This window comes from Tachyglossus aculeatus, chromosome 7, assembly GCF_015852505.1.
Source record: "Tachyglossus aculeatus isolate mTacAcu1 chromosome 7, mTacAcu1.pri, whole genome shotgun sequence".
Lineage (NCBI taxonomy): Eukaryota > Metazoa > Chordata > Mammalia > Monotremata > Tachyglossidae > Tachyglossus > Tachyglossus aculeatus.
Window position 1 is genome coordinate 531,684 of NC_052072.1, and position 27,625 is coordinate 559,308.

The following is a 27,625-nucleotide window of genomic DNA, read 5'->3' on the forward strand; positions in this document are numbered from 1 at the left end:
TGTGACTTTGGGCCAGTCACTTCACTTCTTTGGGCCTCAGTTCCCCCATCTGTAAGATGGGGATGGAGACTGTGAGCCCCACGTGGGATAACCTGATCACCTTGTATCCTCCCCAGCGCTTAGAACAGTGCTTTGCACATAGTAAGCACTTAACAAATGCCATCATTATTATTATTATTACTAAGCACTGGAGCTGATAAGCCCACTGTTGGGTAGGGACTGTCTCTATGTGTTGCCAACTTGTACTTCCCAAGCGCTTAGTACAGTGCTCTGCACACAGTAAGTGCTCAATAAATACGATTGATGATGATGATGATGTTAAAAGCTAATCAGGTTGGACACAGTCCAACTTTTGTCACGTGGGGTTCACAGCCTTCCTCCCCATTTTACAGATGAGGGAACTGAGGCCCAGACTTTGGGCAAGTCATTTCACTTCTCCGTGCCTCAGTTCCCCCATCTGTAGAATGGGGATGGAGACTGTGAGCCCCCCGTGGGACAACCTGATCACCTTGTATCCTCCCCAGCGCTTAGAACAGTGCATTGCACATAGTAAGCGCTTAACAAATGCCATCATTATTATTATTACTAAGCACTGGAGCTGATAAAAGCTAATCAGGTTGGACACAGTCCAACTTGTCTCATGTGGGGTTCACAGCCTTCCTCCCTATTTTACAGATGAGGGAACTGAGGCCCAGACTTTGGGCAAGTCATTTCACTTCTCTGTGCCTCAGTTTCCCCATCTGTAGAATGGGGATGGAAACTGTGAGCCCCACATGGTACAACCTGATCACCTTATATCCTCCCCAGCGCTTAGAACAGTGCTTTGCACATAGTAAGCGCTTAACAAATGCCATCATTGTTATTATTACTAAGCACTGGAGCAGATAATAGACTACTACTCTATTTATTTATTTATTTTACTTGTGCATATCTATTCCATTTATTTTATTTTGTTAGTATGTTTTGTTTTGTTCTCTGTCTCCCCCTTTTAGACTGTGAGCCCACCGTTAGTACAGTGCTCTGCCCCTCGTCCCCCTCTCCATCCCCCCATCTTACCTCCTTCCCTTCCCCACAGCATCTGTATATATGTATATATGTTTGTACATATTTATTACTCTATTTATTTATTTATTTTACTTGTACATATCTATTCTATTTATTTTATTTTGTTAGTATGTTTGGTTTTGTTCTCTGTCTCCCCCTTTTAGACTGTGAGCCCACTGTTGGGTAGGGACTGTCTCTATATGTTGCCAACTTGGACTTCCCAAGCGCTTAGTACAGTGCTCTGCACGCAGTAAGCGCTCAATAAATACGATTGATTGATTGATTGATAAAAGCTAATCAAGTTGGACACAGTCCAACTTGTCTCATGTGGGCTTCACAGCCTTCCTCCCCATTTTACAGATGAGGGAACTGAGGCCCAGAGAAATGAGGCGACTTGCCCGAGGTCACCCAGCGGACATGTGGCGGAGCCAGGATTAGAACCCAGGTCCTCCTGACTCCCGGGCTTGGGCCGTCTCCTCGAGGCCATGCTGCTTCTCACAGTCACCCGGTTCTGCCTCTGGCCCACCTGGTTCTTGCTGCGGCCTGCCCGGCTCCCCTGCACCCCGTCCTGTCTGCCCGCTCCTCGCCTCCAGGCCATCAATCAATCAATCAATCAATCGTATTTATTGAGCGCTTACTGTGTGCAGAGCACTGGACTAAGCGCTTGGGAAGTCCAAGTTGGCAACATATAGAGACAGTCCCTACCCAACAGTGGGCTCACAGTCTAAAAGGGGGAGACAGAGAACAAAACCAAACATACTAACAAAATAAAATAAATAGAATAGATATGTACAGGCAAAATAAATAAATAAGTACAAACATATATAAATATACACAGATCCTGTGGGGAAGGGAAGGAGGTAAGATGGGGGCATGGAGAGGGGGATGAGGGGCAGAGCACTCATCATCATCATCATCATCAATCGTATTTATTGAGCGCTTACTGTGTGCAGAGCACTGTACTAAGCGCTTGGGAAGTCCAAGTTGGCAACATATAGAGACAGTCCCTACCCAACAGTGGGCTCACAGTCTAAAAGGGGGAGACAGAGAACAAAACCAAACATACTAACAAAATAAAATGAATAGAATAGATATGTACAAGTAAAATAAATAAATAAATAGAGTAATAAATATGTACAAACATATATACATATATACAGATGCTGTGGGGAAGGGAAGGAGGTAAGATGGGGGGATGGAGAGGGGGACGAGGGGCAGAGCACTGTCCTAAGCCCTTAGGAGAGTAAGCTACAACACAGTCGGTAGACATGTTCCCTGTCCACCGGGAGTTTACAGTCTAGAGGGGGAGATGGCCATTAAAATCGATTAAGGGTAAAGTTCAAAGTGCGGAAGTGACACCAATTTGTACTTCCCAAGCGCTTAGTACAGTGCTCTGCACACAGTAAGCGCTCAATAAATACGATTGATGATGATGATGATGATGAGAGGGAGGGGGAAGAGAAGATGAAGGCTTAATTGGATAGCACCTCTTGGTGGAGGATGTGATTCTAAAAAGGCTTTGGAAGTAGGAAGAGTGGTGGTCTGTGGGGATGTCCTAATAATCGTTTTAATAATTGTGGTATCTGTTAAACGCTTCCCCACAGCACCTGTATATATGTATGTACTATTTATTACTCTATTTTACTTGTACATATCTATTCTATTTATTTTATTTTGTTAGTATGTTTGGTTTTGTTCTCTGTCTCCCCCTTTTAGACTGTGAGCCCGCTGTTGGACAGGGACCGTCTCTAGATGTTGCCAACTTGGACTTCCCAAGCGCTCAGTCCAGTGCTCTGTACACAGTAAGCGCTCAATAAATACAATTGATTGATTGACTGATTGATCCGGCTCCCCATTCCGGTCCCCCCTTGAGGCCCGGCCGGTGTCCCGACCCCACCGCAGCCCCCCGGTTCCCTCCCTGCAGCCCCCACGGTCCGTGGCAGCGGGGTTGTACCGTTCTCGGCGTGGTCCACCCACGTGAAGGTGACACCACCCAGGTGGCTCTCGCTGAAGCGCAGCAGGAAGGTGCCTGGCGGCTTATCCTTGAGCAGCGCCCGCTCCTTCTCCTTGCTCACAAACCCCATCACGTACCTGCCGGCGGGAAGAACGGCCCACGGCTCAGACAGGGCAGGGCGGCCCATGTGGCCCACATACTGCGACCTCACCTCCTCCAAGAGGCCTTCCCAGGCTGAGCCCCCTTTTTCCTCTCCTCCTCCCCATCCCCACCGCCCTACCTCCTTCCCCTCCCCACAGCACCTGTATATATGTTTGTACAGATTTGTTACTCTATTTTACTTGTACATATTTACTATTCTATTTATTTTGTTAATGATGTGCATCTAGCTTTATTTTTATTTATTCTGATGACACCTGTCCACATGTTTTGTTCTGTTGTCTGTCTCCCCCTTCTCGACTGGCTCAGCCAGGGCAGGGCGGCCCATGTGGCCCATGGCCACGGCTAAGGTCCATACTGCGACCTCACCTCCTCCAAGAGGCCTTCCCAGGCCGAGCCCCCTTTTTCCTCTTCCCCTCCCCACAGCACCTGTATAGATGTTTCTACAGATTTATGACTCTATTTATTTTACTGGGACATATTTAATATTCTATTTATTTTGTTAGTGATGTGCATCTAGCTTTATTTTTATTTATTCTGATGGCTTGACACCTGTCCACATGCTTTGTTTTGTTGTCCCCATCCCCCCGCCCTACCTCCTTCCCCTCCCCACAGCACCTGTATATATGTCTCTACAGATTTATTACTCTATTTTACTTGGACATATTAATATTCTATTTATTTTGTTAATGTGTGCATCTAGCTTTATTTTTATTTATTCTGATGACTTGACACCAGCCCACATGTTTAGTTTTGTTGTCTGTCTCCCCCTTCTCGACTGGCTCAGCCAGGGCAGGGCGGCCCATGTGGCCCATGGCCATGGCTGAGGTCCATACTGCGACCTCACCTCCTCCAAGAGGCCTTCCCAGACTGATCCCCCTTTTTCCTCTCCTCCTCCCTATCCCCCCGCCCTACCTCCTTCCCCTCCCCACAGCACCTGTATAGATGTTTCTACAGATTTATGACTCTATTTATTTTACTGGGACATATTTAATATTCTATTTATTTTGTTAATGATGTGCATCTGGCTTTATTTCTATTTATTCTGATGACTTGACACCTGTCCACATGTTTTGTTGTCCCCATCCCCCCGTCCTACCTCCTTCCCCTCCCCACAGCACCTGTATATATGTTTGTACAGATTTATGACTCTATTTATTTTACTGGGACATATTTACTATTCTATTTATTTTGTTAATGATGTGCATCTAGCTTTATTTTTATTTATTCTGATGACACCTGTCCACATGTTTTGTTTTGTTGTCCCCATCCCCCCGCCCTACCTCCTTCCCCTCCCCACAGCACCTGTATATATGTTTGTACAGATTTATTACTCTATTTTACTTGTACATATTTACTATTCTATTTATTTTGTTAATGATGTGCATCTAGCTTTATTTTTATTTATTCTGATGACACCTGTCCACATGTTTTGTTTTGTTGTCTGTCTTCCCCTTCTCGACTGGCTCAGCCAGGGCAGGGCAGCCCATGTGGCCCATGGCCACGGCTGAGGTCCATACTGCGACCTCACCTCCTCCAAGAGGCCTTCCCAGACTGAGCCCCCTTTTTCCTCTCCTCCTCCCCATCCCCCCACCCTACCTCCTTCCCCACCCCCACAGCACCTGTATATATGTTTCTACAGATTTATTACTCTATTTTACTTGGACATATTAATATTCTATTATTTTGTTAATGTGTGCATCTAGCTTTAATTCTGTTTGTTCTGTCGACTTGACACCAGTCCACGTGTTTTCTTTTGTTGTCTGTCTCCCCTTTCTAGACTGTGGGCCCGTTGTTGGGTAGGGACTGACTCTATCTGTTGCCAACTTGTACTTCCCAGGCGCTTAGTACAGTGCTCTGCACACAGTTAGTGCTCAATAAATCCGATCGATTGATTGATTGAGAGGGACTGACTTTATCTGTTGCCAACTTGTACTTCCCAGGCGCTTAGTACAGTGCTCTGCACCCAGTAAGCGCTCAATAAATCCGATTGATTGATTGATTGATAGGGACTGACTCTATCCGTTGCCAACTTGGACTTCCCAAGCGCTTAGTACAGTGCTCTGCACACAGTAAGCACTCAATAAATCTGATCGATTGATTGATTGAGAGGGACTGACTCTATCCGTTGCCAACTTGTACTTCCCAAGCGCTTAGTACAGTGCTCTGCACACAGTAAGCGCTCAATAAATCCGATCGATTGGTTGATTGATAGGGACTGACTCTATCCATTGCCAACTTGGACTTCCCAAGCGCTTAGTACAGTGCTCTGCACACAGTAAGTGCTCAATAAATCTGATCGATTGAGTGATTGATAGGGACTGACTCTATCTGTTGCCAACTTGGACTTCCCAGGCGCTTAGTACAGTGCTCTGCACACAGTAAGCGCTCAATAAATCCAATCGATTGATTGATAGGGACTGACTCTATCCGTTGCCAACTTGTACTTCCCAAGCGCTTAGTACAGTGCTTTGCACGCCGTAAGCGCTCAATAAATCCGATTGATTGATTGATAGGGACTGACTTTATCTGTTGCCAACTTGTACTTCCCAAGCGCTTAGTACAGTGCTCTGCACACGGTAAGAGCTCCATAAATATGACTGAACGAATGAAAAAGGTCACCCGGCACAGGCCAGGGCCGAGCCGGGACGGGAGTCCGGGTGCCAGACCCTCTCCCCGGTGCCAACGTGGAGAGCAGAATATCAAGCGCGAAGTCAAATTCTGCCCACCGTCCCAGGGGACGGACCCACCGACCCCCCGAGTCCCCACCGCCCCGTCCGTCCGACCCTCCCGGCCCCCAGACAGGGCCCCCATCCTTACCCGTCGATCCAGAGGGGGAGGATGTGCTTCTTGATGAGATCCAGGGTGGCCTCCAGCCAAACCCAGAAGGTGAAGGGCTTTCCGGGTAGGTGGTCCTGCCGACAGAGATCATCATCATCATCATCAATCGCATTTATTGAGCGCTTACTATGTGCAGAGCCCTGTACTAAGCGCTTGGGAAGTACAAATTGGCAACACATAGAGACAGTCCCTACCCGGGCCCGAGGCCCTCTCAGCCTGGAGGGTCAACCATCATCCCGAGACCTGCAGGCCCCTCTCTCTTTCTCTCCTCAACCCACACGGTCAATCCGTCACCCAATCCCGTCAGTCCCACCTTCGCCACATGGCTAAAATTCACCCTTCCCTCTCCATCCAAGCTGATTCCATCCTGTATATATGTTTGTACATATTTATTACTCTATTTATTTTACTTGTACATATTTATTACTCTATTTATTTATTTATTTTACTTGTACATATCTATTCTATTTATTTTATTTTGTTAGTATGCTTGGTTTCGTTCTCTGTCTCCCCCTTGTAGACTGTGAGCCCACTGTTGGGTAGGGACTGTCTCTAGATGTCGCCAGCTTGGACTTCCATCCTGTATATGTTTGTACATATTTGTTACTCTATTTATTTATTTATTTTACTTGTACATATCTATTCTATTTATTTTATTTTGTTAGTATGCTTGGTTTCGTTCTCTGTCTCCCCCTTGTAGACTGTGAGCCCACTGTTGGGTAGGGACTGTCTCTAGATGTCGCCAGCTTGGACTTCCATCCTGTATATATGTTTGTACATATTTGTTACTCTATTTATTTATTTATTTTACTTGTGCATATCTATTCTATTTATTTTATTTTGTTAGTATGCTTGGTTTCGTTCTCTGTCTCCCCCTTGTAGACTGTGAGCCCACTGTTGGGTAGGGACTGTCTCTATATGTCGCCAGTTGGACTTCCATCCTGTATATATGTTTGTACATATTTGTTACTCTATTTATTTATTTTACTTGTACATATCTATTCTATTTATTTTATTTTGTTAGTATGCTTGGTTTCGTTCTCTGTCTCCCCCTTTTAGACTGTGAGCCCACTGTTGGGTAGGGACTGTCTCTATGTGTTGCCAGCTTGGACTTCCCAAGCGCTTAGGATGGTGCTCTGCACACAGTAAGCGCTCAATAAATACGATTGATTGATTGATCCATCCTGTATATATGTTTGTACATATTTATTACTCTATTTATTTTACTTGTGCATATCTATTCTATTTATTTTATTTTGTTAGTATGCTTGGTTTCGTTCTCTGTCTCCACTTTTAGACTGTGAGCCCACTGTTGGGTAGGGACTGTCTCTAGATGTTGCCAGCTTGGACTTCCCAAGCGCTTAGTACAGTGCTCTGCACACAGTAAGCGCTCAATAAATACGATTGATTGATTGATCCATCCTGTATATATGTTTGTACATATTTATTACTCTGTTTATTTTACTTGTACATATCTATTCTATTTATTTTATTTTGTTAGTATGCTTGGTTTCGTTCTCTGTCTCCCCCTTTTAGACTGTGAGCCCACTGTTGGGTAGGGACTGTCTCTAGATGTTGCCAGCTTGGACTTCCCAAGTGCTTAGTACAGTGCTCTGCACACAGTAAACGCTCAATAAATACAATTGATTGATTGATTGATCCATCCTGTATATATGTATATATGTTTGTACATATTTATTACTTTATTTATTTATTTATTTATTTTACTTGTACCCATCTATTCTATTTATTTTATTTTGTTAGTATGTTTGGTTTCGTTCTCTGTCTCCCCCTTCTAGACTGTGAGCCCACTGTTGGGTAGGGACTGTCTCTATATGTCGCCAACTTGGACTTCCCAAGCGCTTAGTACAGTGCTCTGCACACAGTAAGCGCTCAATAAATACGGTTGATATTGATTGATTGATTGATTCAATCGCTCATCTTAGCGATGAGCCACGAGCCGTGCTTATGAGACGCGGCATGGCTCAGTGGAGAGAACGTGGGCTTTAGAGTCAGAGGTCATGGCTCTGCCAATTGTCAGCTGGGTGACTTTGGACAAGTCACTTCACTTCCCCGTGCATCAGTTACCTCATCTGTAAAATGGGGATGAAGACTGTGAGCCCCCCGTGGGGCCACCTGATCACCTTGTAACCTCCCCAGCGCTTAGAACAGTGCTTTGTACATCATCATCATCATCATCAATCGTATTTATTGAGCGCTTACTATGTGCAGAGCACTGTACTAAGCGCTTGGGAAGTACAAATTGGCGCATAGTAAGCGCTTAATAAATGCCATCATCATCATTATTATTATTATTATTATTATCTTAGCCCACCTTGAAGACTGCATCAGCCTCCTCGCTGACCTCCCTGCCTCCCGTCTCTCCCCGCTCCAGTCCATAGTGCACTCTGCTGCCGGATCATTTTTCTAGAAAAATGTTAAGTCCACGTCTCCCCACTCCTCAAGACCCTCCAATGGTGGCCCGTCCGCCTCTGCATCAGACAGAAACTCCTTCTCATCGGCTTGAAGGCGTTCAGTCATCCTGCCCCCTCCTACCTCACCGTGCTGGTCCCCTACTCCAACCCAGGCCGCACATTTCGCTCCTCTAACGCCAACCTACTCTTTGTCCCTCGGTCTCGCTGCCGAAATCTCGCCCTCGTCCTACTTTGTGGACTAGAATATCCTCTCCCTTCAAGACTGACAGTCCACCAAGGCCTTCCCCGACAAAACCCTCATTTCCCTTTCTCTCTCTCCTTCTGCGTCACCCTTACCCTTGGATTTGCCCCCTGGATTCACCGCCCCAGCCCAACCCCACAGCACTTAGGTGCCCTAACTGTAATTTCTTTCTTTCTATTGACATCATCATCATCATCATCAATCGTATTTATTGAGCGCTTACTGTGTGCAGAGCACACATCTGTCTCCCTCGCCAGACCGTCAACTCCTTGTGGTTGCAGGGGATGTGTCTACCAACTTTACAGTATTATATTCTCCCAAACGCTTATTCCAGTGCTCTGTGCACAGTAAGCCCTCCGTAAATACAGTTGATTGATTAATAATAATAATAATAACAATAATGGTAGTTGTTAAGCGCTTACTATGTGCAAAGCCCTGTTCTAAGCGCTGGGGAGGATACAAGGTGATTAGGTGGTCCCACGGGGGGCTCACAGTCTTCATCCCCATTTTACAGATGAGGGAACTTGAGGCACAGAGAAGTGAAGTGACTTGCCCAAAGTCACACAGCTGACAGTTGGCGGAGCCGGAATTTGAACCCATGACCTCTGACTCCAAAGCCCGTGCTCTTTCCACGGAGCCACACTGCTTCTCTAGCCACGCTGCTTCTCTGTATATTCGCCCAAACGCTTATTCCAGTGCTCTGTGCACAGTAAGCCCTCTGTAAATACAGTTGACTGATTAATAATAATAATAATAATGATGGCATTTGTTAAATGCTTACTATGTGCAAAGCACTGTTCTAAGCGCTGGGGAAGTTACAAGGTGATCAGGTTGTCCCTGGGGGGACTCACAGTTTTCATCCCCATTTTACAGATGAGGCAACTGAGGCCCAGAGACGTGAAGTGACTTGTCCAAAGCCACACAGCTGACAGTTGTGGGGGTCCAGAATTTGAACCCATGACTTCTGACTCCAAAGCCCGGGCTCTTTCCTCTGAGCCATGCTGCTTTTCAATCGATTGATTGATCGATCGATTGAAACCTCCCATCCCGCTCAGCACCCTCGCCCACCCTTTGGGCTACGGATAATGCCGTTCCTCCACACCTCTCCGGCCTCCGGCCCTCCTCGGCCTCCATCCTCACCTTACAGGCCCTTCTAGACTGTGAGCCCACTGTTGGGTAGGGACTGTCTCTATATGTTGCCAACTTGTACTTCCTAAGCTCTTAGTACAGTGCTCTGCACACAGTAAGCGCTCAATAAATATGATTGATTGGCCCAGGTGAGCTGCCCACCGCCTCTCCCTTTCCCCCACAACTCCGGCCTCTGTACTTCCCTCCTTCCTCTCCCCCTCCTCCCCCTCTCCATCCCCCACCGCCTTACCTCCTTCCCTTCCCCACAGCACCTGTATACATGTATATATGTTTGTACGGATTTATTACTCTATTTATTGATTTATTTTCCTTGTGCATATCTATTCTATTTAATTTATTTTGTTAGTATGTTTGGTTTCGTTGTCTGTCTCCCCCTTCTAGACTGTGAGCCCGCTGTTGGGTAGGGACCGTCTCTCTATGTTGCCAACTTGGACTTCCCAAGCGCTTAGTCCAGTGCTCCGCACACAGTAAGCGCTCAATAAATACGATTGATTGATTGATTCCCCCCACCCCACCCCCCCCCCCGGCCTCCTGGCCTCACCTTACAGAACCTGGCCCAGGTGAGCTGTCCATCAGCATAGCTGCCTTGTGACACTGAAAAGGAGAAGATGCGTGATTCAAGCCGCCCGGGATCATTCCCTCCTCCCGGAGCCTCCGGAGGCCCAAAAGAGCTGGGGGACCGAAGGTGGATTTGTTAATTTGTTTGTTAATATGTTTTCATCATCAACCGTATTTATTGAGCGCTTACTGTGTGCAGAGCAGTGTACTAAGCGCTTGGGAAGTCCAGGTTGGCAACATATAGAGACTGTGAGCCCACTGTTGGGTAGGGACTGTCTCTATATGTTGCCAATTTGTACTTCCCAAGTGCTTAGTACAGTGCTCTGCACATAGTAAGCGCTCAATAAATACGATTGATGATGATAGAGACAGTCCCTACCCAACAGTGGGCTCCCAGTGTTTTGTTTTGTTGTCTGTCTCCCCCTTCTAGACTGTGAGCCCGCTGTTGGGTAGGGACCGTCTCTATTTGTTGCCAACTTGGACTTTCCGAGCGCTTAGTACAGTGCTCTGCACACAGTAAGCGCTCAATAAATATGAATGATTGATTGGAGAGTTAGTAAGCGTGATCCCTGCCCTTGAGGAGCATACGGTCTTCTGTGTGTGAAGCACTGAACTCCTCAGCGCTTAACAGACTTAGTAGCCACGGTCTCTGCCTTCAAGGGGCTTGCTGCGAGAAGCAGCGTGGCTCAGTGGAAAGGGCACGGGCTTTGGAGTCAATCAATCAATCAATCAATCGTATTTATTGAGCGCTTACTGTGTGCAGAGCACTGGACTAAGTGCTTGGGAAGTACAAGTCGGCAACACATAATAGTCAGAGGTCATGGGTTCAAATCCCGGCTCCGCCAATCGTCAGCTGTGTGACTTTGGGCATGTCACGTCACTTCTCTGGGCCTCAGTGACCTCATCTGGAAAATGGGGATTAAGACTGTGAGCCCCCCTGGGACAACCTGATCACCTTGTAACCTCCCCACTGCTTAGAACAGTGCTTTGCACATAGTAAGTGCTTAATAAATGTCATTATTATTATTATTATTACTGTACCACGTGCAGAACACTGGACTGAGTGCTTGGAGGAATTCAATAGAGTTAGCAGACACGATCCCTGCCCTGAAGGAGCTCGCAGACTACAATAATAATAATAATAATTGCATTTCTTAAGCGCTTACTATGTGCCAGGCACTGTTCTAATCACTGGGGTGGACACAAGCAAATCGTGTAGGACACAGTCCCTGTCCCACATAGCGCTCAAAGTCTTAATCCCCATTTCACAGATGAGGTAACCGAGGCCCAGAGAAGTGAAGTGATAATAGTGTCATTGTTAAGCACTTACATGCGCCAGGCACTGTACTAAACACTGTGGCGGATACAAGCAAGTGGGGTTGGACACAGTCCCTGTCCCACATGGGGCTCCCAGTCTTTGACGATGGCATTTATTAAGCGCTTACTATGTGCCAAGCACTGTTCTAAGCGCCGGGGAGGTTACAAGGTGATCAGGTTGTCCCACGGGGGGCTCACAGTCCTAATCCCCATTTTACAGATGAGGTAACTGAGGCCCAGAGAAGTTCAGTGACTTGCCCAAAGTCACCCAGCTGACAATTGGTGGAGCAAGGATTTGAACCCCTGACCTTTGACTCCAAAGCCCGGGCTCTTTCCTCTGAGCCACGCTGCTTCTCTTAATCCCCATTTTGCAGGTAAAACTGAGGCCCAGAGAACTGAAGTGACTTGCCCAAGGTCACCCAGCAGATGAGTGGTAGAGCTGGGATTAGAACCCATGACCTTCTGACTCCCGGGCCTGGGCTTGATCCACTATTCATTCATTCAGTTGTATTTATTGAGCGCTTATTGGGTCCAGAGCACTGTACTAAACTCTTGGAAAGTACAGTTCAGCAACAAATAGAGACAATCCCTGCCCAACAACAATGGACAACACACTGCGTCTGCGTACTATGAGATGAGAAGCGGCGTGGCTCAGTGGAAAGAGACCGGGCTTTCGAACCAGAGGTCATGGGTTCAAATCCCGGCTCCGCCAATTGTCAGCTGTGTGACTTTGGGCACGTCACTTCACTTCTCTGGGCCTCAGTGACCTCACCTGGAAAATGGGGGTGAAGACGGTGAGCCCCACGTGAGGCAACCTGATCACCTTGCAGTACTTTGCACATAGTAAGCGCTTAACAAATGCCATCATTATTCTTCCACACCGTGAGCCTCAGTTCCCTCATCTGTAAAATGGGGATGAAGACTGCGAGCCCCCCGTGGGTCAACCTGATCAGCTTGTAACCTCCCCAGCGCTTAGAACAGTGCTTTGCGCGCTTAATAAATTCCATCATTATTATTACATAGAGCACTGGACTGAGCGGTTGGGGGGGAACAACTGAGCCGGCAGACACGATCTCTGCCCTTGGGCGGAGGTGGTGGTGATGGGGGTCCGACGGGGGGCAAAGGGGGAGTCACCTGTGAGCTTCTCGGCCAGCATGTTGAGTTGTTCGGAGTTGAGGCCTCGGCCCACGTAGGAGGAGAACTGCCAGCTGAGCACCTCCAGGAGCTGGTTGAGGGGGGCCACCGGCGGGGACGTGAAAAACACCAAATTCTGCCATGGAAAGAAGCACAGGTTCAGGGGGCCACCCCAATCCCCGCCTCTCCTCCTCCTCCTCGCTCTCCCCACTAGCCAATCAATCAATCAATCGTATTTATTGAGCGCTTACTGTGTTTAGAGCACTGGACTAACCACTTGGGAAGTCCAAGTTGGCAACATCTAGAGACATCCCTACCCAACAGTGGGCTCACAGTCTAGAAGGGGGAGACAGAGAACAAAACCAAACGTACTAACAAAATAAAATAAATAGAATAGATAGGTACAAGTAAAATAAATAAATAGAGTGATAAATCTGTACAAACATATATACATCTATACAGGTGCTGTGGGGAAGGGAAGGAGGTAAGATGGGGGGATGGAGAGGGGGACATCATCCTCTTCCGGCCTCCAGACTCTGCCCTGCCATCTTGAAGCTCTGCCTTTGGCCGGGGCAGGTTTGGGAGGGTCTGGTGAGTGGGTGGGGTTGTGTCCCTGTGTGTGGTGGTTCCTGTGAGTACGTGTGGATGTGGAGATTTGTGTGATTGGGAGGGGTGTGGGGAGACTAGTGTGATTGGGTGTGTGTGTGTCCGTGTGTGTGGAGACTCTTGGGAGTACGTGTGGATGTGGAGATTTGTGTGATTGGGAGGGGGGGTGGGGAGACTGGTGTGAGTACGTGTGGATGTGGAGATTTGTGTGATTGGGAGGGGTGTGGGGAGACTCGTGTGATTGTGTGCATGTGTGGAGACTGGTGTGAGTACGTGTGGATGTGGAGATTTGTGAGATTGGGAGGGGTGTGGGGAGACTAGCGTGATTGGGTGTGTGTGTGTCCGTGTGTGTGGAGACTCGTGTGAGTATGTGTGGATGTGGAGATTTGTGTGATTGGGAGGGGGGTGGGCAGACTTGTGTGATTGGGTCTATGTGTGGAGACTGGTGTGAGTACGTGTGGATGTGGAGATTTGTGAGATTGGGAGGGGTGTGGGGAGACTAGTGCGACTAGGTGTGTGTGTGTCTGTGTGTGTGTGGAGACTCGTGTGAGTACGTGTGGATGTGGAGATTTGTGTGATTGGGAGGGGTGTGGGGAGAATAGTGTGATTGGGTGTGTGTGTGTGTCTGTGTGTGTGGAGACTCATGTGAGTATGTGTGGATGTGGAGATTTGTGAGATTGGGAGGGGTGTGGGGAGACTAGTGTGATTGGGTGTGTGCGTGTCCGTGTGTGTGTGGAGACTCATGTGAGTATGTGTGGACGTGGAGATTTATGTGATTGGGAGGGGTGTGGGGAGACTCGTGTGATTGGGTGTGTGTGTGTGTCTGTGTGTGTGGAGACTGGTGTGAGTACGTGTGGATGTGGAGATTTGTGTGATTGGGAGGGGTGTGGGGAGACTAGCGTGATTGGGTGTGTGTGTGTGTGTCCGTGTGTGTGGAGACTCGTATGAATACATGTGGATGTGGAGATTTGCGTGATTGGGAGGGGGGTGGGGAGACTAGTGTGATTGAGCGTGTGTGTGTGTCCGTGTGTGGAGACTCCTGTGAGTACGTGTGGACGTGGTGATTTGTGTGATTGGGAGGGGGGTGGGAGACTCGTGTGATTGGGTGTGTGTGTGTCTGTGTGTGTGGAGACTGGTGTGAGTACGTGTGGACGTGGAGATTTGTGTGTTTGGGAGGGGGGTGGGGAGACTCGTGTGATTGGGTGTGTGTCTGTATGTGTGTGTGGGGACTCGTGTGTGTACGTGTGGATGTGGAGATTTGTGTGATTGGGAGGGGGGTGGGGAGACTCGTGTGATTGGGTGTGTGAGGGGAGCCGGGTTTGAGAGGAGGGATAATCCCTGTCCCCCATTCCAGAGCCTTATCGAAGGCCCATCTCCTCCAAGAGGCCTTCCCTGACTGAGCCCTCCTCTCCTCTTCTCCCGCTCCCTTGGGCGCCGCTCTGACTTGCTCCTTAATTCATCCTCCCTCCCAGTCCCACAGCGCAGATGTAGTTATCTCTATTTACCTGTCATTTATTTCTTACATTGTAACTTATTTATTTATCTATTTCCTCATTCATCTATTTATATTAACGTGTGTCTCCCCCTCTAGACTGTGAGCTCACTGTGGGCAGGAATGTTATCTCTATTTACCTGTCATTTATTTCTTACATTGTAACTTATTTATTTATCTATTTCCTCATTCATCTATTTATATTAACGTGTGTCTCCCCCTGTAGACTGTGAGCTCACTGTGGGCAGGAATGTTATCTCTATTTACCTGTCATTTATTTCTTATATTGTAACATTTATTTATCTATTTACTTATTCATCTATTTATATTAACGTGCATCTCCCCCTGTAGACTGTGAGCTCACTGTGGGCAGGAATGTTATCTCTATTTACCTGTCATTTATTTCTTACATTGTAACATTTATTTATCTATTTACTTATTCATCTATTTATATTAACGTGTGTCTCCCCCTGTAGACTGTGAGCTCACTGTGGGCAGGAATGTTATCTCTATTTACCTGTCATTTATTTCTTACATTGTAACTTATTTATCTATTTCCTTATTCACCTATTTATATTAACGTGTGTCTCCCCCTGTAGACTGTGAGCTCACTGTGGGCAGGAATGTTATCTCTATTTACCTGTCATTTATTTCTTACATTGTAACTTATTTATTTATCTATTTCCTTATTCATCTATTTATATTAACGTGTGTCTCCCCCTGTAGACTGTGAGCTCACTGTGGGCAGGAATGTTATCTCTATTTACCTGTCATTTATTTCTTACATTGTAACATTTATTTATCTATTTACTTATTCATCTATTTATATTAACGTGCGTCTCCCCCTGTAGACTGTGAGCTCACTGTGGGCAGGAATGTTATCTCTATTTACCTGTCATTTATTTCTTACCTTGTAACTTATTTATTTATCTATTTCCTCATTCATCTATTTATATTAACGTGTGTCTCCCCCTGTAGACTGTGAGCTCACTGTGGGCAGGAATGTTATCTCTATTTACCTGTCATTTATTTCTTACATTGTAACTTATTTATTTATTTACTTATTCATCTATTTATATTAACGTGCGTCTCCCCCTGTAGACTGTGAGCTCACTGTGGGCAGGAATGTTATCTCTATTTACCTGTCATTTATTTCTTACATTGTAACATTTATTTATCTATTTACTTATTCATCTATTTATATTAACGTGCGTCTCCCCCTGTAGACTGTGAGCTCACTGTGGGCAGGAATGTTATCTCTATTTACCTGTCATTTATTTCTTACATTGTAACTTATTTATTTATCTATTTCCTCATTCATCTATTTATATTAACGTGTGTCTCCCCCTCTAGACTGTGAGCTCACTGTGGGCAGGAATGTTATCTCTATTTACCTGTCATTTATTTCTTATATTGTAACATTTATTTATCTATTTACTTATTCATCTATTTATATTAACGTGCATCTCCCCCTGTAGACTGTGAGCTCACTGTGGGCAGGAATGTTATCTCTATTTACCTGTCATTTATTTCTTACATTGTAACTTATTTATTTATCTATTTCCTCATTCATCTAGTTATATTAACGTGTGTCTCCCCCTCTAGACTGTGAGCTCACTGTGGGCAGGAATGTTATCTCTATTTACCTGTCATTTATTTCTTATATTGTAACATTTATTTATCTATTTACTTATTCATCTATTTATATTAACGTGCATCTCCCCCTGTAGACTGTGAGCTCACTGTGGGCAGGAATGTTATCTCTATTTACCTGTCATTTATTTCTTACATTGTAACTTATTTATTTATCTATTTACTTATTCATCTATTTATATTAACGTGTGTCTCCCCCTGTAGACTGTGAGCTCACTGTGGGCAGGAATGTTATCTCTATTTACCTGTCATTTATTTCTTACATTGTAACTTATTTATTTATTTACTTATTCATCTATTTATATTAACGTGTGTCTCCCCCTCTAGACTGTGAGCTCACTGTGGGCAGGAATGTTATCTCTATTTACCTGTCATTTATTTCTTACATTGTAACTTATTTATTTATCTATTTCCTCATTCATCTATTTATATTAACGTGTGTCTCCCCCTGTAGACTGTGAGCTCACTGTGGGCAGGAATGTTATCTCTATTTACCCGTCATTTATTTCTTACATTGTAACATTTATTTATCTATTTACTTATTCATCTATTTATATTAACGTGCGTCTCCCCCTGTAGACTGTGAGCTCACTGTGGGCAGGAATGTTATCTCTATTTACCTGTCATTTATTTCTTACATTGTAACTTATTTATTTATCTATTTACTTATTCATCTATTTATATTAACGTGTGTCTCCCCCTGTAGACTGTGAGCTCACTGTGGGCAGGAATGTTATCTCTATTTACCTGTCATTTATTTCTTACATTGTAACTTATTTATTTATTTACTTATTCATCTATTTATATTAACGTGCGTCTCCCCCTGTAGACTGTGAGCTCACTGTGGGCAGGAATGTTATCTCTATTTACCTGTCATTTATTTCTTACATTGTAACTTATTTATTTATTTCCTTATTCATCTATTTATATTAACGTGTGTCTCCCCCCGTAGACTGTGAGCTCACTGTGGGCAGGAATGTTATCTCTATTTACCTGTCATTTATTTCTTACATTGTAACATTTATTTATCTATTTCCTTATTCATCTATTTATATTAACGTGTGTCTCCCCCTGTAGACTGTGAGCTCACTGTGGGCAGGAATGAGTCTGTTTGTTGTATAGTGTCCTCTCCCAAGCGCTTAGTACAGTGCTTGGAAAACAGTAGATGTTCAATAAATATGATTGAATGAATTAATAATAATAATAATAATGGTATTTGGAGAGAAGCAGCGTGGCTCAGTGGAAAGGGCATGGGCTTTGGAGGCAGAGGTCATGGGTTCAAATCCTGGCTCCGCCAGTGATCAGCTGTGTGACTTTGTAGCAGTGAGCTGCTACAAGTGCCCGAGAAGGCATCGGGGGCAATGATTCCCAGGCCCGGGAGCACGATGGGGTCTCCCGGGATGCCAGGACGGGGGGCAGGGACAGGGGATCGCTACCTGGGGATCGCTGGTGGACAGGTTGTACCAGATGACGGAGGCCCAGGCGTTGGGAAGCTGGCTCACGTTGGAAATCATCACCACGGGCAAGGAGCAGGTCTGGTGGGAAAAAGCCCCCATTCCCGATCCCCAGCCTGCTGGTTAGTGGTGGGCACAGTGGGCGATGGGTGCCCGGCCGGGACCCTCCAACTGTCTGGGGGCCCAAACTGGGACAAGGCCATCTCCCCCCTTCCCCCCTCCATCCCCCCATCTTACCTCCCTCCCTTCCCCACAGCACCTGTATATATGTATATATGTTTGTACATATTTTTTCACTCTATTTATTTAATTTATTTGTACATATCTATTCTATTTATTTTATTTTGTTAGTATGTTTGGTTTTGTTCTCTGTCTCCCCCTTTTAGACTGTGAGCCCACTGTTGGGTAGGGACTGTCTCTATATGTTGCCAATTTGTACTTCCCAAGTGCTTAGTACAGTGCTCTGCACATAGTAAGCGCTCAATAAATACGATTGATGATGATGATGTTCACAGCTCAGCACACGGTAGGCACCTAGGCCAGAGCTCTGCACGTATGTTGCCAACTTGTACTTCCCAAGCGCTTAGTACAGTGCCCTGCACACAGTAAGTGCTCAATAATACGATTGAATGAATAGCAGGTGACCAGCACAGCGCTCTGCATACAGTAGGTGCCTAGGCTAGAGCTCCACACACTGTAGGCGACCAGCAGAGCGCTCAGCACACAACAGGCGCCTAGAGCAGTGTGGAGCTGTCCAGATGACCCCAGTTGGACCCCAGCCAACCTCAGCTAACACAGAAGATGCTTCTAGACTGTGAGCCCACTGTTGGGTAGGGACCGTCTCTATATGTTGCCAACTTGGACTTCCCAAGCGCTTAGTACAGTGCTCTGCATGCAGTAAGAGCTCAATAAATACAATTGATTGATGAACCCAGAGCTCTGCACACAGTAGGTGACCAGCACAGCACTCTGCACTAGGCCAGCGCTCTACACAAAGTAGAAGACTAGAATTCATTCAATCGTATTTACTGAGCGCTTACTGTGTGCAGAGCAATGTATTAAGCACTTGGGAAGTACAAGTCGGCAGCATATAGAGACGGTCCCTACCCGACAACGGGCTCACAGTCTAGAAGGAGGAGACAGACAACAAAACATGGGGACAGGTGTCAAAGTTGTCAGAACAAATAGAATTATAGCTATATGCACATCGTTAACAAAATAAATAGAATAGTAAATATGTACGAGTGAAATAGAGTAATAAATCTCTACAAATATATATACAAGTGCTGTGGGGAGAAGGAGGTAGGGCAGTGGGGGGGTGGGGAAGAGGTGAGGAAAAAGTGGGCTCAGTCTGGGAAGGCCTCCTGGAGGAGGTGAGCTCTCAGTAGGGCTTTGAAGGGAGGAAGAGAGCTAGCTTGGCGGATCATCATCATCAATCGTATTTATTGAGCGCTTACTGTGTGCAGAGCACTGGACTAAGCGCTTGGGAAGTACAAGTTGACAACATATAGAGACAGTCCCTACCCAACAGTGGGCTCACAGTCTAAAAGGGGGAGACAGAGAACAAAACCAAGCATACTAACAAAATAAAATAAATAGAATAGATATGTACAAATAAAATAAATAGAGTAAAAAATATGTACAAACATATATACATATATACAGGTGCTGTGGGGAAGGGAAGGAGGTAAGACGGGGGGATGGAGAGGGGGACGAGGGGGAGAGGAAGGAAGGGGCTCAGTCTGGGAAGGCCTCCTGGAGGAGGTGAGCTCTCAGTAGGGCCTTGAAGGGAGGAAGAGAGCTAGCTTGGTGGATGGGCAGAGGGATTGGGGGCATTCCAGGCCCGGGGGAGGACGGGGGCCGGGGGTCGATGGCGGGACAGGCAAGAACGAGGCCCGGTGAGGAGGTTAGCGGTGGCAGAGGAGCGGAGGGTGCGGGCTGGGCTGGAGAAGGACAGAAGGGAGGGGAGGTAGGAGGGGGCGAGGGGATGGATGGACAGCCTTGAAGCTGAGAGTGAGGAGTTTTTGCTTGATGCGTAGGTTGACTGGTAGCCACTGGAGATTTTTGAGGAGGGGAGTGACATGCCCAGAGCGTTTCTGTACAAAGATAATCCAGGCAGCAGAGGAAGTACAGACTGAAGCGGGGAGAGCAAACGCTATTGATGGAAATGATGATGATGATGATTTGGAAAATGGATTGCAATTCCAGAGAGCATGAACCTCAGCGGACTCCACTAAAAAGGGGGAACGTTTGCCCTACCCCCTAGATCTGAGCCCCCAACCCTTCCCCAAATCTATAATCTGGGTTTCAAGGTCCCCCACCCGGCCCCACCCCTCCTCACCTCCAAGTCCATGACCAGACCGTAGAGGCACACCTGCGTTTCGAAGCTGATGGAGTGGAGCTCTTCCGTGACCATGTGAGAGCCCTGGGGCACAAGGCATTGACAGGCAGTCAGTCAGTCAGTCCATCGTATTTACTGAGCGCTCGCTGTGTACTAAGCGCTTGGGAAAAGACAAGAGAACAATAAACAGACACAATCCCTGCCCTTAACGAGCTGATAGTCTAGGGGGGCAGACAGATATGCTCTATGTGCTGTTAATAAACAAATAAATGAAGGATGTGGACAAAAAGTGGTGTGGGGCTGGGAGGAGGGGATGAAGAAAGGGAGCGAGTCAGGGCGGCGCAGAAGGGAGCGGGAGAAGAGGAAAGGAGGGTGCAGTCAGGGAAGGCCTCTTGGAAGAGATGGGCCTTCAATAAGGTTTTGAATTGGGGGGAGTGAGTTTCTGTTGAATATGAATATCGCTAAAATCCGCCCTTACCTTTCCATCCAAATGACTCATCCTATCCTGCCTAGATGACTGTATCAGCCTCCTTTCGGACCTCCGAACCTCCTGCCTCTCCCCACTCCAATCCAGACTTCCCTCCGCTACCCGGATTATCTTTCTACAGAAACGTTCAGGGCATAGTCACCCCCCTCCTCAGAAATCTCCAGTGGTTGCCTATCAACCTCTGTATCAAACAAAACCTCCTCACTATTGGCTTTAAAGCTGTCCATCCCCTTGCCCCCTCCGACCTCACCTCCCTTCTCTCCTACTCTAACCCAGCCCACATACCTTCTCACTGGGCCTCCATCTCACCTGTCTCGCCATTGAGCCCTAACCCACATCCTCCCTCCTCTAATAATAATAATAAATCATCATCATCAATCGTATTTATTGAGCGCTTACTGTGTGCAGAGCACTGTACTAAGCGCTTGGGAAGTCCAAGTTGGCAACATATAGAGACAGTCCCTACCCAACAGTGGGCTCACAGTCTAAAACGGGGAGACGGAGAACAAAACCAAACATACTAACAAAATAAAATAAACAGAATAGATATGTACAAGTAAAATAGAGTGACAAATATGTACAAACATATATACATATATACAGGAGCTGTGGGGAAGGGAAGGCGGTAAGATGTGGGGGTGGAGAGGGGGACGAGGGGGAGAGGAAGGAAGGGGCTCAGTGTGGGAAGGCCTCCTGGAGGAGGTGAGCTCTCAGTAGGGCCTTGAAAGGAGGAAGAGAGCTAGCTTGGCGGATGGGCAGAGGGACTGGGGGCATTCCAGGCCCGGGGGATGACGTGGGCCGGGGATAATAATAATAATAATAATAATGATAATAATAATAACAATAACGATGATGATGGCATTTGTTAAGTGCTTACTGTGTGCCAAGCACTGTTCTAAGCACTGGGGAGGTACAAGGCGATCAGGTTGTCCCACGGGGGGCTCTCAGTCTTAATCCCCATTTTACAGATGAGGTAACTGAGGCCCAGAGAAGTGAAGTAACTTGCCCAAAGACAATTGGCAGAGTTTGGATTTGAACCCATGACCTCTGACTCCAAAGCCCGGGCTCTTTCCACTGAGCCATGCTGCTTCTCATAATCTGCTAGACAATTGTTCTCCCCCGCCTTCAAATCCTTACTGAAGGCCCACCTCCTCCAAGAGGCCTTTCCAGACTAACCCCCGCTCCTTCTCATCTCCCACTCCCTTCCGTGTCACCTTTACTCTCTCCCTTTGCTCTCCTTCCGCGGCCCCACAGCATTTATGTCCATATCTGTCATTTTATTTATTTATATTAATGTTTGTTTACTTGTATTGATGTCTGCCTCCCCGCCTGCCCCTCACCCTCCCCAGACTGTGAGCTCAGGGATTGTCTCTCTTTATTGGTGTATTGTATTTTCCCAAGGGCTCAGTACAGTGCTCTGCACAGAGTGAACATTCAATACATACGATCGAATGAAATTCGATTGAATGAATATGAAGAGGGAGGGCTTTAAGAGGAGCAGCGTGGCTCAGAGGAAAGAGCGCGGGCTTTGGAGTCAGAGGTCATGGGTTCAGATTCCGCTCCGCCAATTGTCAGCTGTGTGACTTTGGGCAAGTCACTTAACTTCTCTGAGCCTCCGTTACCTCATCTGTAAAATGGGGATTAAGACTGTGAGCCCTCCTTGGGACAACCTGATTACCTTGTAACCTCCCCAGCGCTTAGAACAGTGCTTTGCCCATAGTAAGCACTTAATAAATGCCATTATTATTATTATTATTATTATTATTATTATTATTATTTCCAGGCCAGAGGCAGCATGTGGGTGGGAGTCCAAAGTCATGGGTTCTAATCCTGGCTCCGCCACTTGTCAGCTGCGTGACTTTGGGCAAGTCACTTCACTTCTCTGGGCTTCAATCAATCAATCAATCGTATTTATTGAGCGCTTACTGTGTTCAGAGCACTGTACTAAGCACTTGGGAAGTACAAGTTGGCAACATACAGAGACAGTCCCTACCCAACAGTGGGCTCACAGTCTAAAAGGGGGAGACAGAGAACAAAACCAAACATACTAACAAAATAAAATAAATAGAATAGATATGCACAAATAAAATAAATAAATAAATAAATAGAGTAATAAATATGTACAAACATATATACATCATATATACAGGCTTCAGTTACCTCATCTGTAAAATGGGGACTGAGAACTTCAGCCCTACGTGGGACAACTTGATAACCTCATATCTATCCCAGAGCTTAGAACAGTGTTGGCGCATAATAACTGCTTAACAAATGCCTTTATTATTATTATTATTATTATTATTGTGATTATTCCTCTCCCCCTCCACCTTCCCAAGCAGGAAGTAACGTCATACCTCATTTCCCTTGGTCCCCGCGCTGGATTTCAACTCCTTCGGTTGCTGTGACAACGAGAAAACAGGGCAGGGGGTGGAGGAGGAGGAGGAGGGTGTTGGGGGGAGCAGGCCTGGGGTGTCACACCCTGGGGGGGACCCAGATAATAATAATAATAATAATTATGGTATTTGTTACGCTATTACTACATGCCGAGCACTGTTCTAAGCGCTGGGGGAGATACAAGGTAATAATAATAATAATGATGGCATTTATTACGTGCTTACTGTGTGCAAAGCACTGTTCTAAGCGCTGGGGAGGTTACAAGGGGATCAGGTTGTCCCACGGGGGGCTCACCGTCTTAATCCCCATTTTACAGATGAGGTAACTGAGGCACAGAGAAGTGAAGCGGCTTGCCCAAAGTCACAAAGCTGACAATTGGCAATGAGGTTGTCCCACGTGGGGCTCACAGTCTTCATTTTCCAGATGAGGTAACTGAGGCACAGAGGAGTTAAGCGGCTTGCCCAAGGTCACACAGCGGACAAGGGGCGATGCCGGGATTAGAACCCACGTCCTCTGAGTCCCAAGCCCGGGCTCTTTCCACTAAGCCACGCTGCTTCTCAGATGCGGTGACACCTGCTAGGGGCCCACTCTGGGCCACTCACACCCTGCCCTGCCCCGCTCCGGGCCTGGGTACCCGAGGGTGGGGTTGGGGGGGACGCTTAGTACAGTGCTCTGCACACAGTAAGCGCTCAATAAATACGATTGATTGATTGATTGACCCGACCTCCCTCCTCCTCCCGACTCGGCCGAAGCCCCCACCCCAGGCAGGCTCCTGGGGGCTCGTTATAATAATAATGATGGCATTTATTAAGCGCTTACTATGTGCAAAGCACTGTTCTAAGCGCTGGGGAGGTTACAAGGTGATCAGGTTGTCCCACGGGGGGGCTCACAGCCTTCATCCCCATTTTACAGATGAGTTAACGGCGGCCCAGAGAAGTTAAGTGACTTGCCCAAAGTCACACAGCTGACAATTGGCGGAGCGGGGATTTGAACCCGTGACCTCTGACTCCAAAGCCTGGGCTCTTTCCACTGCGCCACGCTATAGGCCGCAGAGTGATTATAAGCAACTTGGGGGCAGGGGCAACCTTTCTGCTTCTACAACCCTCTTCTAAACACTTACTACTGCCCTCCGCACCCCGCGGGCGCCCAGCACAGAGTCCTGCCCACAGCAGGGTCCCAGTGATCCAAGTGGTATTTTAGGAGGAGCAGCGTGGCTCAGTGGAAAGAGCCCGGGCTTTGGAGTCAGAGGTCATGGGTTCGAATCCCGACTCCACCACATGTCTGCTGTGTGACCTTGGGCAAGTCACTTAACTTCTCAGCCTCAGTTCCCTCATCTGGAAAATGGGGATTAAGACTGTGAGCCCCCCGTGGGACAACCTGATCACCTTGTAACCCCCCCCAGCGCTTAGAACACTGCTCTGCACATAGTGAGTGCTTAACAAATGCCATTAGAGAAGCAGCGTGGCTCAGTGGAAAGAGCCTGGGCTTTGGAGTCAGAGGTCATGGGTTCAAATCCCAGCTCCACCACGTCTGCTGTGTAACCTTGGGCAAGTCACTTAACTTCTCTGAGCCTCAGTTACCTCATCTGTAAAATGGGGATTAAGATTGTGAGCCCCACGTGGGACAACCTGATCACCTTATATCCTCCCCAGCGCTTAGTACAGTGCTTTGCACATAGTCAGCGCTTAACAAATGCCATTATTATTATTATTATTATTATTGGGCATTTACTGTGTGCATAGCACTGTACTTAGCATTTTCCCAGCACACTGTACGAAACGAGAAGCAGCGTGGCTCAGTGGAAAGAGCCCGGGCTTGGGAGTCAGAGGTCATGGGTTCGAATCCCGGCTCCGCCGCTTGTCAGCTGTGTGACTTTGAGCAAGTCACTTCGCTTCTCTGGGCTTCAGTTCTCTCATCTGGAAAATGGGGATTAAGACTGTGAGCCCTACGTGGGACAACCTGATCACCTTGTAACCTCCCCAGCGCTTAGAACAGTGCTTGGCACATAGTAAGCGCTTAACAAATGCCATCATTATTATTATTTACCCAGCACAGCATCCCACACCCAGCGGGCAGCCAGCATGGAACTCCATACTGAGCAGGCGGCTAGCACAGCATCTAGGGTGGGAAGCAGTGGGGTCTAGTGGATAGATCCTGGGCCTGGCATTCAGAAGGACCTGGGTTCCAATTTCAGCCCTGACCTTGGGCAAGTCACTTCCCTTCTCTGGGCCTCAGTGACCTCATCTGTAAAATAATAATAATAATAATAATAATAATGATAATAATAATAATGGCATTTATTAAGCGCTTACTATGTGCAAAGCACTGTTCTAAGCACTGGGGAGGTTACAAGGTGATCAGGTTGTCCCACAGGGGGCTCACAGTCTTCATCCCCATTTTCCAGATGAGGTCACTGAGGCTCAGAGAAGTGAAGTGACTTGCCCAAAGTCACACAGCTGACAGTTGGCGGAGCCGGAATTTGAACCCATGACCTCTGACTCCAAAGCCCGGGCTCTTTCCACTGAGCCACGCTGCTTCTCTAAAATGGGGATGAGGACCGTGACCGTGGGTCTGGGTCCAATCCGATTAGCTGGTATCCACCCCAGCGCTTAGTACAGTGCCCGGCAGTGTAGTAAGTGCTTAACAGATGCCACCGTTATTATTATTATTCTTATTCTCACTAGAGGACCAGAAAAATCTTCTGATTTATCTCAGGCCTGAGCGACAGCTTCCCAAGGAGGCTGTTTCAGGGGGTCCCCGGCGGGATGCCCGCCCCGGTGCCCGGCGGAGGGCCCCCCCCGGCAGCGCGCCCCGGTTTTCCCGCTCAGAGGTTGTGGGTTCAAATCCCGGCTCCGCCAATTGTCAGCTGTGTGGCTTTGGGCAAGTCACTTTACTTCTCTGGACCTCAGTTCCCTCATCTGTAAAATGGGATGAAGACCGTGAGCCCCCCATGGGACAACCTGATCACCTTGTAACCTCCCCAGCGCTTAGAACAGTGCTTTGCACACAGTAAGATCATCACCATCATCATCAATCGTATTTATTGAGCGCTTACTATGTGCAGAGCACTGTACTAAGCGCTTGGGAAGTACAAATTGGCAACATATAGAGACAGTCCCTACCCAACAGTGGGCTCACAGCCTAGAAGGGGGAAGACTGAGACTTACAAGAAGTAAGATCTTCTTGTTTATCTTCTGTTCTAGCCATTGTTATTAATTATTACATTCCAAGATCTTCTTGTTTATCTTCTGTTCTAGCCATTGTTATTAATTATTACATTCCAAGATCTTCTTGTTTATCTTCTGTTCTAGCCATTGTTATTAATTATTACATTCCAAGATCTTCTTGTTGATCTTCTGTTCTCGCCATTGTTATATGTATATATGTTTGTACACATTTATTATGGAGAAGCAGCGTGGCTCAGTGGAAAAAGCCCGGGCTTTGGAGTCAGAGGTCATGGGTTCAAATCCCGGCTCCACCACTTGTCAACTGGGTGACTTTGGGCAAGTCACTTAACTTCTCTGGGCCTCAGTTCCCTCATCTGTAAAATGGGGATGCAGACTGTGAGCCCCACGTGGGACAACCTGATCACCTTGTAAATTCCCCAGCGCTTAGAACAGTGCTCTGCACATAGTAAGTGCTTAATAAATGCCATTATTATTATTATTTACCCAGCACAGCATCCCACACCCAGCGGGCAGCCAGCATGGAACTCCATACTGAGCAGGCGGCTAGCACAGCATCTAGGGTGGGAAGCAGTGGGGTCTAGTGGATAGATCCTGGGCCTGGCATTCAGAAGGACCTGGGTTCCAATTTCAGCCCTGACCTTGGGCAAGTCACTTCCCTTCTCTGGGCCTCAGTGACCTCATCTGTAAAATAATAATAATAATAATAATAATAATGATAATAATAATAATGGCATTTATTAAGCGCTTACTATGTGCAAAGCACTGTTCTAAGCACTGGGGAGGTTACAAGGTGATCAGGTTGTCCCACAGGGGGCTCACAGTCTTCATCCCCATTTTCCAGATGAGGTCACTGAGGCTCAGAGAAGTGAAGTGACTTGCCCAAAGTCACACAGCTGACAGTTGGCGGAGCCGGAATTTGAACCCATGACCTCTGACTCCAAAGCCCGGGCTCTTTCCACTGAGCCACGCTGCTTCTCTAAAATGGGGATGAGGACCGTGACCGTGGGTCTGGGTCCAATCCGATTAGCTGGTATCCACCCCAGCGCTTAGTACAGTGCCCGGCAGTGTAGTAAGTGCTTAACAGATGCCACCGTTATTATTATTATTCTTATTCTCACTAGAGGACCAGAAAAATCTTCTGATTTATCTCAGGCCTGAGCGACAGCTTCCCAAGGAGG

General features: G+C 47.0%; 1 protein-coding gene across 1 annotated transcript in view; it reads right to left on the reverse strand.

The window, feature by feature from the left end:
• STAT4 (signal transducer and activator of transcription 4) overlaps window positions 1-27,625 on the reverse strand; it is a 95,127-nt gene that overhangs the window by 9,070 nt on the left and 58,432 nt on the right. Inside the window, exons 13-19 of the mRNA XM_038749048.1 lie at window positions 23,220-23,264; window positions 20,379-20,462; window positions 18,020-18,118; window positions 12,833-12,968; window positions 10,365-10,417; window positions 5,978-6,072; window positions 2,999-3,135 (exon numbers count right to left, since the gene is read on the reverse strand). Coding sequence (XP_038604976.1) covers window positions 2,999-3,135; window positions 5,978-6,072; window positions 10,365-10,417; window positions 12,833-12,968; window positions 18,020-18,118; window positions 20,379-20,462; window positions 23,220-23,264 — 649 coding nt within the window. The remainder of the gene's footprint in view (window positions 1-2,998; window positions 3,136-5,977; window positions 6,073-10,364; window positions 10,418-12,832; window positions 12,969-18,019; window positions 18,119-20,378; window positions 20,463-23,219; window positions 23,265-27,625) is intronic.